Source organism: Amblyraja radiata, chromosome 2, assembly GCF_010909765.2.
Source record: "Amblyraja radiata isolate CabotCenter1 chromosome 2, sAmbRad1.1.pri, whole genome shotgun sequence".
Classification (NCBI taxonomy): domain Eukaryota; kingdom Metazoa; phylum Chordata; class Chondrichthyes; order Rajiformes; family Rajidae; genus Amblyraja; species Amblyraja radiata.
Genome location: NC_045957.1, coordinates 19,009,905 through 19,026,654, shown reverse-complemented (window position 1 = coordinate 19,026,654; position 16,750 = coordinate 19,009,905). Strand labels below are relative to the sequence as shown.

Genomic DNA, 16,750 nt, shown 5'->3' with positions numbered 1-16,750 from the left:
GAATTCTCTCTATGATAAAGAAAAATCCCCAAACACCTGTCCAACAAATCAGAAACACTCTTCGGGAGTCAGGTGTGGATTTGTCAATGACCACTGTCTGCAGAAGACTTCATGAACAGAAATACAGAGACTGCAAGATGCAAACCACTGGTTAGCTGCAAAAATAGGATGGCCAGGTTATAGTTTGCCAAGAAGTACTTAAACGAGCAACCAGTGTTCTGGAAAAAGGTCTTGTGGACAGATGAGACGAAGATTAACTTATATCAGAGTGATGGCATGAGCAAAGTATGGAGGAGAGAAGGAACTGCCCAAGATCCAAATCGTACAACCTCATCTGTGAAACATGGTGGTGGGGGTGTTATGGCCTTGGCATGTATGGCTGATGAAGGTACCGGCTCACTTATCTTCATTGATGATACAACTGCTGATGGTATAAGCATAATCAATTCTGAAGTGTATAGACACATCCTATCTGCTCAAGTTCAAACACATGCCTCAATACGCATTGGCTGGCGGTTCATTCTACAACAAGACAATGATCCCAAACATACTGCTAAAGCAACAAAGGAGTTTTTCAAAGTTCAAAAATGGTCAATTATTGAGTGGCCAAGTCAATCACCCGATCTGAACCCAATTGAGCATGTCTTTTATATGCTGAAGAGAAAACTGAAGGGGACTAGCCCCCAAAACAAGCATAAGCTAAAGATTGCTGCAACACAGGCCTGGCAGAGCATCACCAGAGATGACACCCAGCAACTGGTGATGTCCATGAATCGCAGACTTCAAGCAGTCATTGCATGCAAAGGATATGCAATGAAATACTAAATATGACTACTTTCATTTACATTACATCGCTGTGTCCCAAACATTATGGTGTCCTGAAATGGGGGGACTATATATAAACACTGTTGTCATTTCTACATGGTGAAACCAAAATGTATAAAAATGGCCTTTATTAAAATCTGACAGTGCACTTTAACCACATGTGATTTTTATCTATGGCAGGTCTCAAATTGTGTACAGAGGCAAATAAATAAAGAGTCAAGAGTCAAGTCAAGAGTGTTTTATTGTCATATGTCACAGATAGAATAATGAAATTCTTACTTGCTGCAGCACCACAGAATATGTAAACATAGTATGATATGACAAACGAGAGAGAAAATTAAAGCTCAGTGTGTATATATACACATACGCACAACCCATATACCCATATACACACATGCTCAATAAACAAACAATACAGTTCAACAATAATAATAATAATAGTCTGTTGTAGTTCAGAGCCTATATGATGGGTCTGTTCCAAACATTATGGAGGGCACTGTATGTGGTGTGTGCTTCTTGAACATGAGAAATTGGAATATGATGATTGCATTTAGACCCCTTTTAAAAATGACACCTTCTTAAAAAAGTATAATCTGAAGTGTACATTATCGTCAATATGTAAAACCCAAGTACATTTTAATTTATGAACATCTTGGTGCAGTGGGATGTTTCATTTTATAGCAGGTCTGTTCAGGTCAATGAAAAATAATGGAATCTAACTGCTGAAACAACACAAGAGTTTTTGAAGATGTTTGAGGGGTGTAGATTGTATTAACACATTTAGTCAGCAAGTTGAAAAGTAGCTTTTAATAATTCCTCTACATGAATATAGGGAAACCAGTTTTCTCTGTTTTCACCAGATTGACGGTTTCCTTTTCATAAATAATCTGAAAATCATGAATCAAGAAAGAAAATAAAAGTTTCAAATTGGTTTATGATAATAATGAATATTTTGGGTCAAAATATACTCGTCCATGTAACATGTAATATGAATAAAACCTTGCACCTGTTTTGCTACTTGTTTAAAATAGTATGGAATAATAAAAGGCCTTTTGATTCATCAATTGACATTTGTCAGTTAATATGTAACCTGAAATATAATTTCCTCTTACCAGCTCATACTTTTATTAAAGTCCTATAGATAATATAGAAGAAATCACAAAATGTTAATGAGATCCTGCAACCACTTATACATACTTGGATATAACTGTATAGCTTTTCTCATTTTTTGGGGGGGTTCTCATAAAACTAAAATGTTTTCAGATGTGCTCTGGTTACCTTGATTAAATAATTCTGCATGCTTAAATCTAGATTCTGAATTTCTGTAATGCATTTGATTCTGGAGATTTTCCAACCAAATGCACTTCTTTGCACACCCAAAGCCTTCATGCTCAAACATCTATGTCATAAACTTGAATGCTGGCTGAATTTCCTTTGTGCTGAATTGTGTCTGCATCACTGTGATGATGTAGTGATTTGCTTGAGGAAAATATTTTCGGCATTAAAATCAAATGCAAAATATTAAATGGATGTATAACCTATTAACTAACAATTTCAAATTCAGTGTTTCTCTTTATTTACATGATTGCAAATAAACTGTTATTGATTTAAAAACTTGTTGGGTCTTTTGCAGCTGTATTCCACCTTGCTCTCTTTCACTTGATTCATCTCTGGCTCTTCTTTCCCTTTCTGGATCTCTCCATCTCAGAGGATAGACTCGCCACCAACATTCGCTACGAGCTAACACACTCGCACAGCTACCCGGATTATAATTCCATCCATCGTACCTCCTATAAGGACCATTCTATTATTTCAGTTCCGCTGTCGCATTTTCTGTGAAACATTCTGCACAGGTGCTCCTGAAATTATCTCCTCCTTTTTTAACTGTGTTTAGTTTAGTTATACTTCTCTCTACCATAGTGGACAGAACCGTTGATCGCATCTCATCTATTTTCTGCAACTCTGCTCTCAACCTGGACAGAACAAAAAAAATTCCCTAGTTCCTTGCCTTCCACCCTATCTGTCTGCACATTCAACTTACCTTATCAATTTTTCCAGGTCCAACAAGATTCCCTTTTCCTCGGGCTCCACTATCTTACCATGAGCAACTCATTACACTTTCCAAGATATTTAATGTGTTGGTAATTGCCATCATTAAGCCATTTCAACTTGTCATGTCACAGACATTTCCTTTATATACACATGCCTTCCCCACTCTTTCTCCTTTTGTGCATTACTCTTTCCCTGTTCTGACAGGGGCTGCAGGCTCAAATTGTTAATGGCTTGTTCTCACGGTGCGACCTGACCCAAGACCTAACAAGAGTTTGACACCTGGGAACCTCCTGCGATAACAGTACGGCATTCGTGGACCACCGAGGACCTCCGTGGCGCTATCGTGTAACTTTGTAAGGTCGGGAGAAAATTCAAACATTTTTGAATTTCTCCAAGAGTGACTTGAGCACTTTTTGGTGAGCGTTGCAACATTGTATGAAGCAGATGCCAGTGCGATACCCGTGCGATATCCGTAATGACTCTTGCGGGTACCGTGGGAACTCCTGCGAACGGTAAACCCGGAAGCTTGACAGAGGGGACATAAGGTGAGTAATAGGTATTAAAGGGGGCTTGGGGTGTGGAGGAAGGGAAGGGTGGGGGGGGGGGGGGGGGGCTCGGGGTGATTACAATGCTCTCTGGGGTGCGGGAAGAAGGGTCTCGAAAAGCAACTCGCCGCTTTGCTCTTAAGACAAATTGCTTCGATTTGAATCACCCCGCAGTACAAGGAAGTAGAGGCAAGGTTGCGCCGTGTGTTGGAAGGAACTGCAGATGCTGCTTTAACCCGAAGATAGACACAAAAAAACTGGAGCACTTCATCGGGTCAAGCAGCATCTCTGGAGAGAATGAATAGGTGACGTTTCGGGTTGGGAGACCCTTCTTCAGACCAGAAACTCTCGAGCCGAAACGTCACCTATTCATTCTCTCCAGAGATGCTGCTTGACCCGATGAAGAGCTCCAGTTTTTTTGTGTCTATCTTCGGGTTAAAGCAGCATCTGCAGTTCCTTCCAACACACGGCGCAACCTTGCCTCTACTTCCTTGTACTGCGGGGAGATTCAAATCGAAGCAATTTGTCTTAAGAGCAAAGCGGCGAGTTGCTTTTCGAGACCCTTCTTCCCGCACCCCAGAGAGCATTGTAATCACCCCGAGCACCCCCCCCCCCCACCCTTCCCTTCCTCCACACCCAAAGCCCCCTTTAATACCTATTACTCACCTTATGTCCCCTCTGTCAAGCTTCCGGGTTTACCGTTCGCAGGAGTTCCCACGGTACCCGCAAGAGTCATTACGGATATCGCACGGGTATCGCACTGGCATCTGCTTCATACAATGTTGCAACGCTCACCAAAAAGTGCTCAAGTCACTCTTGGAGAAATTCAAAAATGTTTGAATTTTCTCCCGACCTTACAAAGTTACACGATAGCGCCACGGAGGTCCTCGGTGGTCCACGAATGCCGTACTGTTATCGCAGGAGGTTCCCAGATGTCAAACTCTTGTTAGGTCTTGGGTCAGGTCGCACCGTGAGAAAGCCCTTTTACAGTTTCTCTTTCCATATTTGCTACCCGATCTGAGATTTTTTTCAGCTTTTTCTGTTCTCGCAAAGTCATCTACAATTTAAGATTATTTGAAGTTTTGCTTTTAATCACTGTTGTATTGTAACATTAACTTTGTGTTATTTTTCGCAATAAGCAGTATGCCTCAAATTGCACTTCTACAACTAGAAATGTGATTTTGCTAGCCAAGCAGCAGGTACTTTTGAAGTGAGTGCTTTCAGTGGCCCATGATGTATGAACATTTACAACTTGAAACTCATTTTCATTTTGGAAATCAATAATGCAGTTTGAATTATTTTTTGAGGGTATTAGAGGAGCTGCTTTTAAATGTCAGACTTTAAAAGCAAACTATGCTCTTGTTTTAAAGGTATTAAATACCATAGCATTTTTTTAAATTGGACCATTCTGTAGCCTGCCACTTCAATTTAATTGCATGGAAGGTTCCTGATCCCAGACACTGGAAAATGAGTTGTAAGCAGGGACATTTTAAAGAAACATGTAATCCGGATTTCAGATTCAGTAAATAGAAAAAGAACTGCAAATGCTGGAAATTTGAAATAAAGATAGAAAATGCTGGCATGAGTTAATATTAACGTTAATATTTCAAGTTCAAAACCCTTTAGAACCTTCCATGGGTCAACCATGCAGGTTTAACTTTGGTTTCAGTGAATCAATAAGATGATTGGGAATGGAAGAATGAATGTGCTATATTCCTTGTACTACTTCATATGTTTCATTTTCCCAACACACGGTATTCAGAAAATGCATTAGAAAGCAATGATGCCACCTTGAGGATTATCATTTGTAACTGAGTGGTCTGAGCAGTTTATTGGCTACTCTGTAGAAAGTGGTCCCTGTAAGATCATCTTATGTATAATGTAAGAAAAGCTCTTCAGCAGGTTCAATGCAAAGATGAAGCTCTACCTCTTCATTTTACTGCATGTTAGTACAACAGACTTTTGCAAATGCAGATTGAAGTAAATTTCACCTAATGCAAGGTTACATAATGGAACCAGTAATGAAGAGTAACCATGAGAGTTGCAAATTTAGTAACTAGTAAGTGATTTGACAGTTTTGCCTGAAAATCCACCTGTCTTGGTGAATTCTATAATTATTATGTTTTATGATCTTACAAATTAATGAATATATACGACATCTATACCCCTAAGTGTTTTGTATGTTTGTTGTTGACCTACCACCTTTACTTAAATTAATGTTGTTAGTTTTTCTAGCTGGATGAAATATTTTGGTTTCTTGTTACAGAATATGGGGGCCTTGGTTTGGATTTCAGCTACAATATTGCAGTGGCAGAAGAGCTGGGAAACATCCGGTGTGGCGGAATTCCCATGGCTATTGGCGTCCAGACTGATATGGCAACACCAGCTTTAGCCAGGTATGATTACAACTTTAAGGGCAGCATGCAACATTTTGGATAGCTATTTGATAAAGGAAATTAGGAATGTCATTAAATAATTTGAAGGCTGAACACCAACATATTGAGTATAGTCCCTGTAATGTTAAAAGTGCCACAAGGCACTTCACAGGAACAAAAACATCATCATTTGACACAAAGCTGCATAGAATGATAATAGGGCAGATGAACAAAAGTGTGCTGAATGGTATGCTTTAAAGATTGTATTAAAGATTTTTTTAAAAGAGACGAAGTATTGAGGGTGTGGGAGTCCTGAGCACATTTCTAATGGTGGATTAAGAACTGAAAAAGTCTAGACAATCAGAGGGTTACAGGGTTGAAAGGATTTCAAATAACTCGGTAACCTGGGCATCGACCCCTCCCTCTGCAACTGGATACTGGACTTTCTAACCAACAGACCCCAGTCTGTTAGGTTAGACAAGCACACCTCTTCAACCCTCACCCTGAACACCGGCGTTCCACAGGGCTGTGTGCTGAGCCCCCTCCTCTACTCCCTCTTCACCTATGACTGCACACCTGTACATGGTACTAACACCATCATCAAGTATGCAGATGATACAACGGTGATTGGCCTCATCAGCAACAACGATGAGTCGGCCTACAGGGAGGAGGTCCAGCACTTAGCAGCATGGTGCGCTGACAACAACCTGGCCCTTAACTCCAAGAAGACCAAGGAGCTCATTGTAGACTTCAGGAAGTCCAGGGGCGGCACGCACACCCCCATCCACATTAACGGGACGGAGGTGGAACGTGTTTCTAGCTTCAGGTTCCTGGGAGTCAACATCTCCGATGACCTCTCTTGGACCCACAATACCTCAACTCTGATCAAGAAGGCTCACCAGCGTCTCTTCTTCCTGAGGAGACTGAAGAAGGTCCATCTGTCTCCTCAGATCCTGGTGAACTTCTACCGCTGCACCATCGAGAGCATCCTTACCAACTGCATCACAGTATGGTATGGCAACTGCTCTGTCTCCGACCGGAAGGCATTGCAGAGGGTGGTGAAAATTGCCCAACGCATCACCGGTTCCTCGCTCCCCTCCATTGAGTCTGTCCAAAGCAAGCGTTATCTGCGGAGGGCGCTCAGCATCGCCAAGGACTGCTCTCACCCCAACCATGGACTGTTTACCCTCCTACCATCCGGGAGGCGCTACAGGTCTCTCCGTTGCCGAACCAGCAGGTCCAGGAACAGCTTCTTCCCGGCGGCTGTCACTCTACTCAACAACGTACCTCGGTGACTGCCAATCACCCCCCCACCCCCCGGACACTTATTATCACTTATTATTATTTATTTAAATCATTTGCTATGTCGCTCTTCCAGGGAGATGCTAAATGCATTTCGTTGTCTCTGTACTGTACACTGACAATGACAATTAAAATTGAATCTGAATCTGAATCTGAATCTGATTTGAAAAATATTGGGAGAATTTCAGAACTGAGGCATTGTTTAACTGGGGAACCTGTGAAATTAATGAGTGAACAGAACTGTGCAAGTTAGGACACAGCAGTAGAGCATTGGGTTTCCTCAACTTTATAAAGTAGGTCCGTTGGCATAGAAATCTGAAAATGCATGGATGAGGTTCTCAGCAGCAAATTAATTGAAACAGGTGGGGTGTCGGTCAATATTATGGAGATTAAAATGTGCAATCCTGGAGAAGGTGCAATCCAGTTTCTAAGCAACAGTTTATTCTTCAAGAATAGTCATCAAAGATAAAACACAATCTCGTCACATTTCTAATTTCTTGCAAAATAATTTATTTATTTATTTTGGGGGATATTATGTGCATTATGGGGGACAAAAAAAAACACTCATTTCTTTCCCAGATTTGGCTCAGAAGAATTGAAACGACAATTTCTTCAACCTACCATTGCTGGAGACATGGTAGCCTGTTTGGGCGTCAGTGAAGTTGGAGCTGGATCTGACGTTGCAAGTACATAATATATTTATTGAATAAATAATGTGCAACATGACAGGACAACTAATTTTAAAAGTTTATTTAAGCCGTTGTGGAACCAGTAAATAGTTTTAAGTTTATCACTGCTGGTGTTGCTTAATACTATGAAGCATACCATTTTCCAAATATTCATAGTAATAAAGAGAAGGGGGGGAAGGTGGAGTGCCAGAAATCAACTTATTTATCAGGGTATTATTGACTTTTCCACAATCAATTATTAGATTATTTGGCAATTACAAGCTCTCTTTGACCCTATTGTTCCAATGGATGGGCTAAAGTTGAAACCACATTAGTTTTCACATTTTGTATTTTCCATTAACTGCAAACTGCTTGTTGAGTTTAGTTGTCAAAGAATTGCATTTTTCCAGGTTGGGAGATGGGATAAGGACAGAAAAAAAAGCTCAAATTTTTATGGCGAACGAAAGCATTGTTCAAAAAATCAAATCAAAAAATATGGTTAAAATGTAATTGATTAGATGGGGAACTAATAGAAAATAAATACACTGAGAAGCAAAATGGCAGATTATAGTTCTTGCCACCTGAAGCACAAATGTTAATATCACCCCTATATATTTCAGCTAATTTTTGTTCATTGAAATATTTCTTCACCCCAAAAATTATTGATGTGAAACATTGAGTAAGGGTCAAAAATGAAATTATGACAATGTTCATATTCAATTAACATTGGTTACATTGAAGACAAGATTGTCAACACTGTGTGGACTGCAAAGCATAAAAGTGCTACTAACATTTGTGCCTCAGCAGTTCTGAATTTCTATTTGTAGTTTGTGACCATTGGATCCTCAACATTTCTGTACTAATTTGATAATTAAAAATCAAATTTCCCAGCTCTTTCTGTTCTCAAATGACCACGAATGGAATGAAAAACATAACGTAAGATTCTTCAAAACATCCTACTGGTCCAGATTTCATGGTTGGATTAACGCTCTACATGTTTCACATGGCCTCAATTATGCATGAAGCTCCCATTCTTGATGAAAAGAAAGATGAAGTTGTTGAAATAGTTTTTTACATGAATATTATAGACATTTCACGGAAAACATGTCCATTCCATTTCTTCTGGTCTATCAGATTTTTAAAAATCACCCTTTCCCCTTCAACTGAGGCAGAAAATGAAGAAATATTAATAAATAGATAGACAATAAACTAAACTAAACTACATTTTCTTGATCACTGCATCTGTGTGAAGGGATGAAGTTTGGTTGCAGGTGAAATGGAGACCTAGGAACTTGAAGCTGTTGACCATCTTTACAGCAGCTCCATTGATGAGAGCAAGTTTATGTTCACCATATAGTTTTCTAAAGGTAACAATTATTTTTTTTGTCTTGCTGTTATTAAGGGCTAGGTTGTTGTCGTGAACCATGACACAGATTCTCGATCTCTTTACTGTGGTCCGTCTGATGTTTTAGTTCATCTGTTCGACACAAGTGGTTTTGTTGGTAAACCTAAGGATCCCATTGTCTTACTGGGGCCATTATCAGAATTTCAAAACACTTTATTATAATTGATGTTAGAGCTACTGGGCGGTAGTCATTGAGACAGCTCACTTTACTTTTCTTGATAAAGGTTTCCTTGAGCCAGATGGAACAGTAGACTGTTGAAACGAGAGGTTGAACATATCGCTGGCGGCCAGTTGATTGGCACACGGATTCAGAATCCATCCAGGGACTCTCTCCGGACCAGCGCTTTCTGAGAGTTTACCTTCGTGAAGGTGGATCTGACTTTTGCCACCAATATGTATGGGACAGAGCCAGTGGGGTATGGGGGCAGGAGAGGAAGGGCCTAGATAGCTTGGCTGTTCAAAATGGGTGTAAAGGCATTGAGTTCATCCAGTTTTGCCAGAGGCCACCCTCAATCGTAGCTCATGATGGTACTTGGGTCCTGCCTCAGTTGCCTGGCATCTGATAGATTGAATTGAGCTGTTAGCTTGTTTTGGAAGTCTCTCTTGACACCATTGATAGCCTTGTGGAGATTGTACTCTGCCTCGTAGAGTGTGGAATCATCCTCCTTAAAAGTCTCGGATAAGGACTTTAGTAGTGAATTAATCTCTCTGTTCACCCAAGGTTTCTGGTTAGGATAGACCACAGTTGTCTTTGTTGGAACACGGTTGTCAACGGATTTCTTGATAAAACTGGTGACAACTGAGATATACTCATTCGGGATGGATGTAAAGGTCTTTAATATGTTCCAGTCCACCAACTCGGACTGTTCTGAGGTAGAGCCTTGGCCTTCTCAGACCACTGTTGCACTCCTCTGTTCAATGGTGCCTCCTCTTCAGTCCCAGCAAGCCAGCAGGAGAAGCACCAACAGATGATCGGACTGGCTGAAGGTAGGGAGAGGGATGGAGCAAAAGGCATACTTGAGTTTATTTCCTAAAATGTAAATTCAAGTCCATTGAAATCCAGCTGATATTTTTGTTTCAAGGAACAGTTTCAATTTATACCAAGTTTTGGATCAACATATTTTGTAAATCTTATTCAATTGCATTTCATATCTTAAATGTTTATTCATCCTTGCAGATATCAAGACAAAAGCTGTCAAGGATGGGGATGACTATATAATAAATGGAGGAAAAATGTGGATAACTAATGGTTGTCAAGCTGACTGGATGTGTCTTCTAGCAAACACCGGTAATGGGCCTCTTCACAAAAGCAAATCTCTCATATGTCTGCCCATGAAATTACCAGGTGAGAATTGAAGTCAAGTCAAGAGTGTTTTATTGTCATATGTCCCAAAATGGGGCAATGAAATTGCAGAATATCAAATACAAGTAAGATTTGTAAGAAAGGTTTATCAGAGTTTCCTCTGTCCTGTACGCTGCTAACAAATAGATGGACATTAGAGAATGAATAAATGAATGAATAATGAGTACGTTTATTGGCCAAGTATGTATACATACAAGGAATTTGCCTTTGTGCTCCACTCGCAAGTAGCAACACGGCATACAATAACAATTAAGAATGACACACACAGCATTAAACATTAATAATAAAGCATTACAGTTTAAGTATGAGAATGAAATAAAATTATGTGAACCATTTAACCCACACTTTTTAAGTGTGAAAATTACCTTCTTAATGTCGTTCTTACCCCACCTGTTCTTCCTGTTTACACACCAAGTCCTGCATTTTAGTGAAACCCTCGTAATTATGGACCGCTTTATAACGGTTTTTGTTTATACCTACCGACCTTCATCGCTAGGCCGGGCTGCCAATGTCAGCCCTGGCCCACACCGCCTCCCTGGCCGCATCCAGGTGGTTTGCCAACGGCATCCCTGGCCTGCATCGCCTTCCCAGCCACAACCAGGCTGCACCTACCGACCTTCACTGCCAGGCTGTGCCATCTTGCACTGCCTCTCCGCATACTTCCACGCTGGATCTGCTGCCGCCACTGCCGGCCCACACACCTTCCATGGCCGCTTCCAGGCCGCGCCTGCTGCCACCATCACCGACCTTTACCTGCAGTACGGCCGCCGTTGGCCTCGATCAATGACTCTGTAGTTCCTCGCCTCTCCCCCGGCCGCCAGCAGGGCTGGGCCGTCAACTCACCTGGATTCCAGGCCCTTTGCCAGACCTAGAGTTTGAAGAAGGGTCTTGACCTGAAACGTCACCTTTCCATTTTCTCCAGAGATGCTGCCTGTCCTGCTGAGTTACTCCAGCACTGGGGATCATGACAGAAGCCTCCTCGTGGCGATCCCTGGAAGCGACGACGCGATGCACTCTGTGATGCGTCGGGCGACAATTCTGTCAACATGTTGGACGACGACCAAAGCCAACAGCGAGTTACATCGTCTGACACACGAGCAAACAAACTCCAGCACTTTGTGTCCTTTTGTGCATTAACCAACACCTGGAGTTCTTGGTTTCTACTACTTATACAATAATACTCTATTACTCAGTAATCCCTTGCTCGATCATAGTGAACAATTGGCAATAATGGACGCCTCCTCCTCCCCCCCCACCCCCCCTTCCCCCCATGGTCAGTTATGACAAGGGTTTACTGTATTCTTTATAAATACTTGAAGTAACTGTTGGCCCATTAGGAAGTACTATAATTCATTTTTCAGATGTAATATATGTGGTTTATACAGTTGCTATTTTAGTAAAAGATTATTTTGAGAAAACTCAGAATGGTCATTGATCACCCAAACTGCTTTGAGAAATATTTAATGCATACTATTTCTTATTAGTTGTTTTATATATTCAAAATTATTTCTAAATGGTGCAGTATGTGTATACTGATGCAATAAATCTCTCCACTGGAGTGGAATTTAATGTCTTAATTCAGGCTTCTGCTTACAAAACGAGTAAAACAATAATTTTGCCTAAAATTAAAATCTTCTAACTTGAGTTTGAATTTTTCAGCCTCAGCATCCAAATTATAGTTAATATCCCTGAATTCAACACTATTACTCACACAGTTTTAGTTATGAATTATTCTTTCTGGTTTCCTAAATTTCAGCTTGCATTACTTAGTTATTTTGTGATTTATAGAAAACATAAAAGTGAGTAGAAGAGTCAATGGGACCTGAGCGACTTTAAAAACAAGTAGGAAATGGAAAAGGAAAGCATATAAAGAGTTGTACTTTGACACTATTGTATATGTGCCTCTGTTGATTATAAGGAAATTTAATTGGAAAGACCTTGTTTCATTTCTTGTTTCATTTTTCAACTTGATTAATTACATTGAAGTGAATTGAGCTAACAAACTGCTGTGAAGGAAATAGAACCAAAACAAATGAAGGAGAAATTATGGCCATTTGCTTCCTCCCCCTGGGGAGATTAAGATGTTGAAATAAGAAAACACGAAGCTTAATAAATTCTATGGGGTACATGTAGAGATAGAGATAGGAAAGGCAGGAAATTGATGAAAGGTAAAGAGAGGATAATGCAAATGGGATTAAAGCGGTGAGTGGTGTTTTGAGCAATGGGGGAGCAAGTTTTTACATACTTGGCTAATAAATTAATTACCATACAATACAAAAGAAATACCATGTTGAGAGCTACTTTTTTCAACAGCTTCACCTGACATGTGGTGTAAAGTTGCTGGTGGCTTTCTTGCTCCCACTGTGCATTTGCATTAATTGCCTTGGAACTTCACAATGATCTGATAGTAGCATTGAACATTTTATGTCCACTGAACAAACATTTGAAGACTGATATCGGTATTGCATGGAGGTGTTAGCGAAGGTTATGAGCTTACATTTGCAGAGAGGTCTGCAACTTGTAATATGTAATTGATTGATTGGTTGACTAAGTACCACTACTCATTGTTCTTAATAAAAAAGATATTTCTTCAGTACATGAAATGAAATTCAAAATACTTTGTGACTAAATTAGCTAATATACATAATATTTTCCAGGAATTAATGTGACTAGGAAGATCGATAAGTTGGGCATGAGATCATCTGATACAGCAGAGGTGTTTTTTGAAGACGTCAGGGTTCCAACAAAATATCTCATTGGAGATGAAGGAAAGGGCTTCACCTACCAGATGTTGCAATTCCAAGAAGAACGAATGTGGGGAGTTGCAGGAAGTAAGAAGTTTTTGCTGTACAACTGCAGATTAGATGGCTTTAGTGGGACTTAAATGGAAGGTGGGGAACAAACGTTGGGATCTTGAGTTATAACTTCTTGAAATGTCTTTCATAGCAAATTAAAAGGTAATGCTGCAGTTAAGGTAATGTGAATCATTCCAAGTATAATTCTGAACATAAAAGCGGATGCATTTACCAATCGGAAAAAATTGCATTTAGTTAATCGGAAATTCAACAGCAATGACAGGAAATATTACCCTCAAAAGATTCTTCAGAGGAAAAGAGAAGTTATTTATTATTTTTCAGGTTGCTTTAAACATCTACTGTTACACAGGTTGAATTGTGTAATTTGATAAAGATCACAATTTTGGAACATCAGAAGGCTTTCCCATATAGAGAGAAGGTGTTTTACTGACAATCACGTGATCATCAGACTGTGTAACTGCCTGAACACAGGGAACTGCAGATGTTGTTTTACAAAAAAAAAAAACCATACACATTGCTGGAGTAACTCAGCGGATCAGGCAACATCTCTGGAGAACATGCATAGGCTATATTTCAGGTTAGACTCTTCTTCAGACTGGCAATATTCCCATGTCCTCCAGAGATGCTGCCTGACCTGCTGAGTTACACCAGCACTTAGTGCACAAATGTGTGGTATTTAGTGATTGGGCAATTTTGTGGAATGTTTTCCTTTTGAAATCTAGTGAGTCTTTGCTAAACAAGCTGACTACCAGTGGAAAATGCACTGTTAATTAGGTTACAAACTAGAACTGGTAACCAGATAATTATTAGCAAGTGCTAACTCAAATCTTAAGAATTGTATATATATACTAGACTAAGTGGGACCCGTTGGGTCCCAGCATCACACAGGAGGGCTGGTCATCCAACGCAATATTCCACCTCTCCACCAATTCTAATATTGGTGGCCAGTTGGGGGGGGGGGGGGGGGCTTTCGGGAGCGCTAGTATGGGTGTTGTGGGCTGAGGGGACTGGTTTCCAGAGGGCTAGTATGCAAATTGTGCGCCAAATGGATTCTTGGGCTGGCGTCTCAGTCAATCAAGCCTGTTGTGCTGGCAACTCACTCACTCACGGCTGGTGGGCTGGTAGTTGACTCACGGCTAATCCTTGAAATTCTATTTCAAGCAGGGTATAAGGCCACCAAATTCAAGTGCAGTTTCTTACCACTTCTAGCAGGGTGCAAGGCCACCAAATTCAAGTGCAGTTTCATACCATTTGAAGTAGGGTGCAAAGCCACTAAAGACAGCGAGTCGTGACCTCTCCCTCCTCCATCTTGCAGAGACTGAGCCACACACACATTTCCTGGTTTTATAACCCCACCCCCCACCGGAAAAGGTGTGGCTTTCATGGAGTGATTGACAGGAGAGAGATTCTCAACATTTAAAAAAAAAATAATAACACTTTTATTTTTCATTGATGGGAAGAATTCTCTGCATCTGCTCAGCGGAGGGGGACTGAGTAAGATGGCCAAAAATCACAGCGGCAAGTGGTAGCGTTTTATCTAAAATCAATATACAATCAATGAAGCCTTTTAACTTCAAGCCAAAGCACCCACGCCACCATTTGCAGTAAGTAGTGGCTTTCAACTTCAAACCACACCCAAGCCACACCCAAGCCACCATTAGCAGTAAGAGGTGCCTTTCAACTTCAAGTCAAAGCAACCAAGCCACCATTAGCAGTAAATAGTGCCTTTCAACTTCAAGCCAATGCACCAAAGCCACCATTTGCAGTAAGTAGTGCCTGTCAACCTCATGCCACCATTTGCAGTAAGTAGTGCCTTTCAACTTCAAACCAAAGCTCCCAAGCCACCATTTGCAGTAAGTAGTGCCTTTCAACTTCATGCCACCATTTGCAGTAAGTAATAACCATATAACAAACCATAAAACAATGACAGCACGGAAACAGGCCATCTCGGCCCTACAAGTCCGTGCCGAACAACTTTTTTTCCCTTAGTCCCACCTGCCTGCACTCATACCATAACCCTCCATTCCCTTCTCATCCATATGCCTATCCAATTTATTTTTAAATGATACCAACGAACCTGCCGCCACCACTTCCACTGGAAGCTCATTCCACACCGCTGCCACTCTCTGAGTAAAGAAGTTCCCCCTCATGTTACCCCTAAACTTCTGTCCCTTAATTCTGAAGTCATGTCCTCTTGTTTGAATCTTCCCTATTTTCAAAGGGAAAAGCTTGATCACATCAACTCTGTCTATCCCTCTCATCATTTTAAAGACCTCTATCAAGTCCCCCCCTTAACCTTCTGCGCTCCAGAGAATAAAGACCTAACTTATTCAACCTATCTCTGTAACTTAGTTGTTGAAACCCAGGCAACATTCTAGTAAATCTCCTCTGTACGCTCTCTATTTTGTTGACATCCTTCCTATAATTGGGCGACCAAAATTGTACACCATACTCCAGATTTGGTCTCACCAAAGCCTTGTACAATTTTAACATTACATCCCAGCTTCTATACTCAATGCTCTGATTTATAAAGGCTAGCATACCAAAAGCTTTCTTTACCACCCTATCTATATGAGATTCCACCTTCAAGGAACTATGCACGGTTATTCCCAGATCCCTCTGTTCAACTGTATTCTTCAATTCCCTACCATTTATCATGTACGTCCTATTTTGATTTGTCCTGCCAAGGTGTAACACCTCACATTTATCAGCATTAAACTCCATCTGCCATCTTTCAGCCCATTTTTCCAACCTAAATCACTCTGTAGACTTTGGAAATCCTCTTCATTATCCACAACACCCCCTATCTTGGTATCATCTGCATACTTACTAATCCAATTTACCACCCCTTCATCCAGATCATTGATGTACATGACAAACAACAAAAGACCCAACACAGATCCCTGAGGCACCCCACTAGTCACCTGCCTCCAACCCGACAAACAGCCATCCACCATTACCCTCTGGCTTCTCCCATTCAGCCACTGCTGAATCCATCTTGCTATTCCTGCATTTATACCCAACAGTTTAACCTTCTTAACCAACCTTCCATGAGGAACCTTGTCAAAGGCCTTACAAAAGTCCATATATACAACATCCACTGCTTTACCCTCGTCAATTTCCCTAGTAACCTCTTCAAAAAATTCAAGAAGTTTAGTCAAACATGACCTTCCAGGCACAAATCCATGTTGACTGTTCCTAATCAGACCCTGTTTATCCAGATGCTTATATATATTATCTCTAAGTATCTTTTCCATTAATTTGCCCACCACTGAAGTCAAACTAACAGGTCTATAATTGCTAGGTTTACTCTTAGAACCCTTTTTAAACAATGGAACAACATGCGCAGTACGCCAATCCTCGGGGACTATTCCCGTTTCTAATGACATTTAAAATATT

General features: G+C 40.7%; 1 protein-coding gene across 7 annotated transcripts in view; it reads left to right on the top strand.

Annotated features, from left to right (window-relative positions):
• LOC116986861 (probable acyl-CoA dehydrogenase 6) overlaps positions 1 to 16,750 on the top strand; it is a 47,191-nt gene that overhangs the window by 23,094 nt on the left and 7,347 nt on the right. For all 7 annotated transcript variants that reach the window (XM_033042667.1, XM_033042658.1, XM_033042641.1 and 4 more), the window contains 4 exons: positions 5,689 to 5,818; positions 7,679 to 7,785; positions 10,350 to 10,517; positions 13,193 to 13,366. In XM_033042667.1, the coding sequence (XP_032898558.1) occupies positions 5,689 to 5,818; positions 7,679 to 7,785; positions 10,350 to 10,517; positions 13,193 to 13,366 (579 nt within the window). The remainder of the gene's footprint in view (positions 1 to 5,688; positions 5,819 to 7,678; positions 7,786 to 10,349; positions 10,518 to 13,192; positions 13,367 to 16,750) is intronic.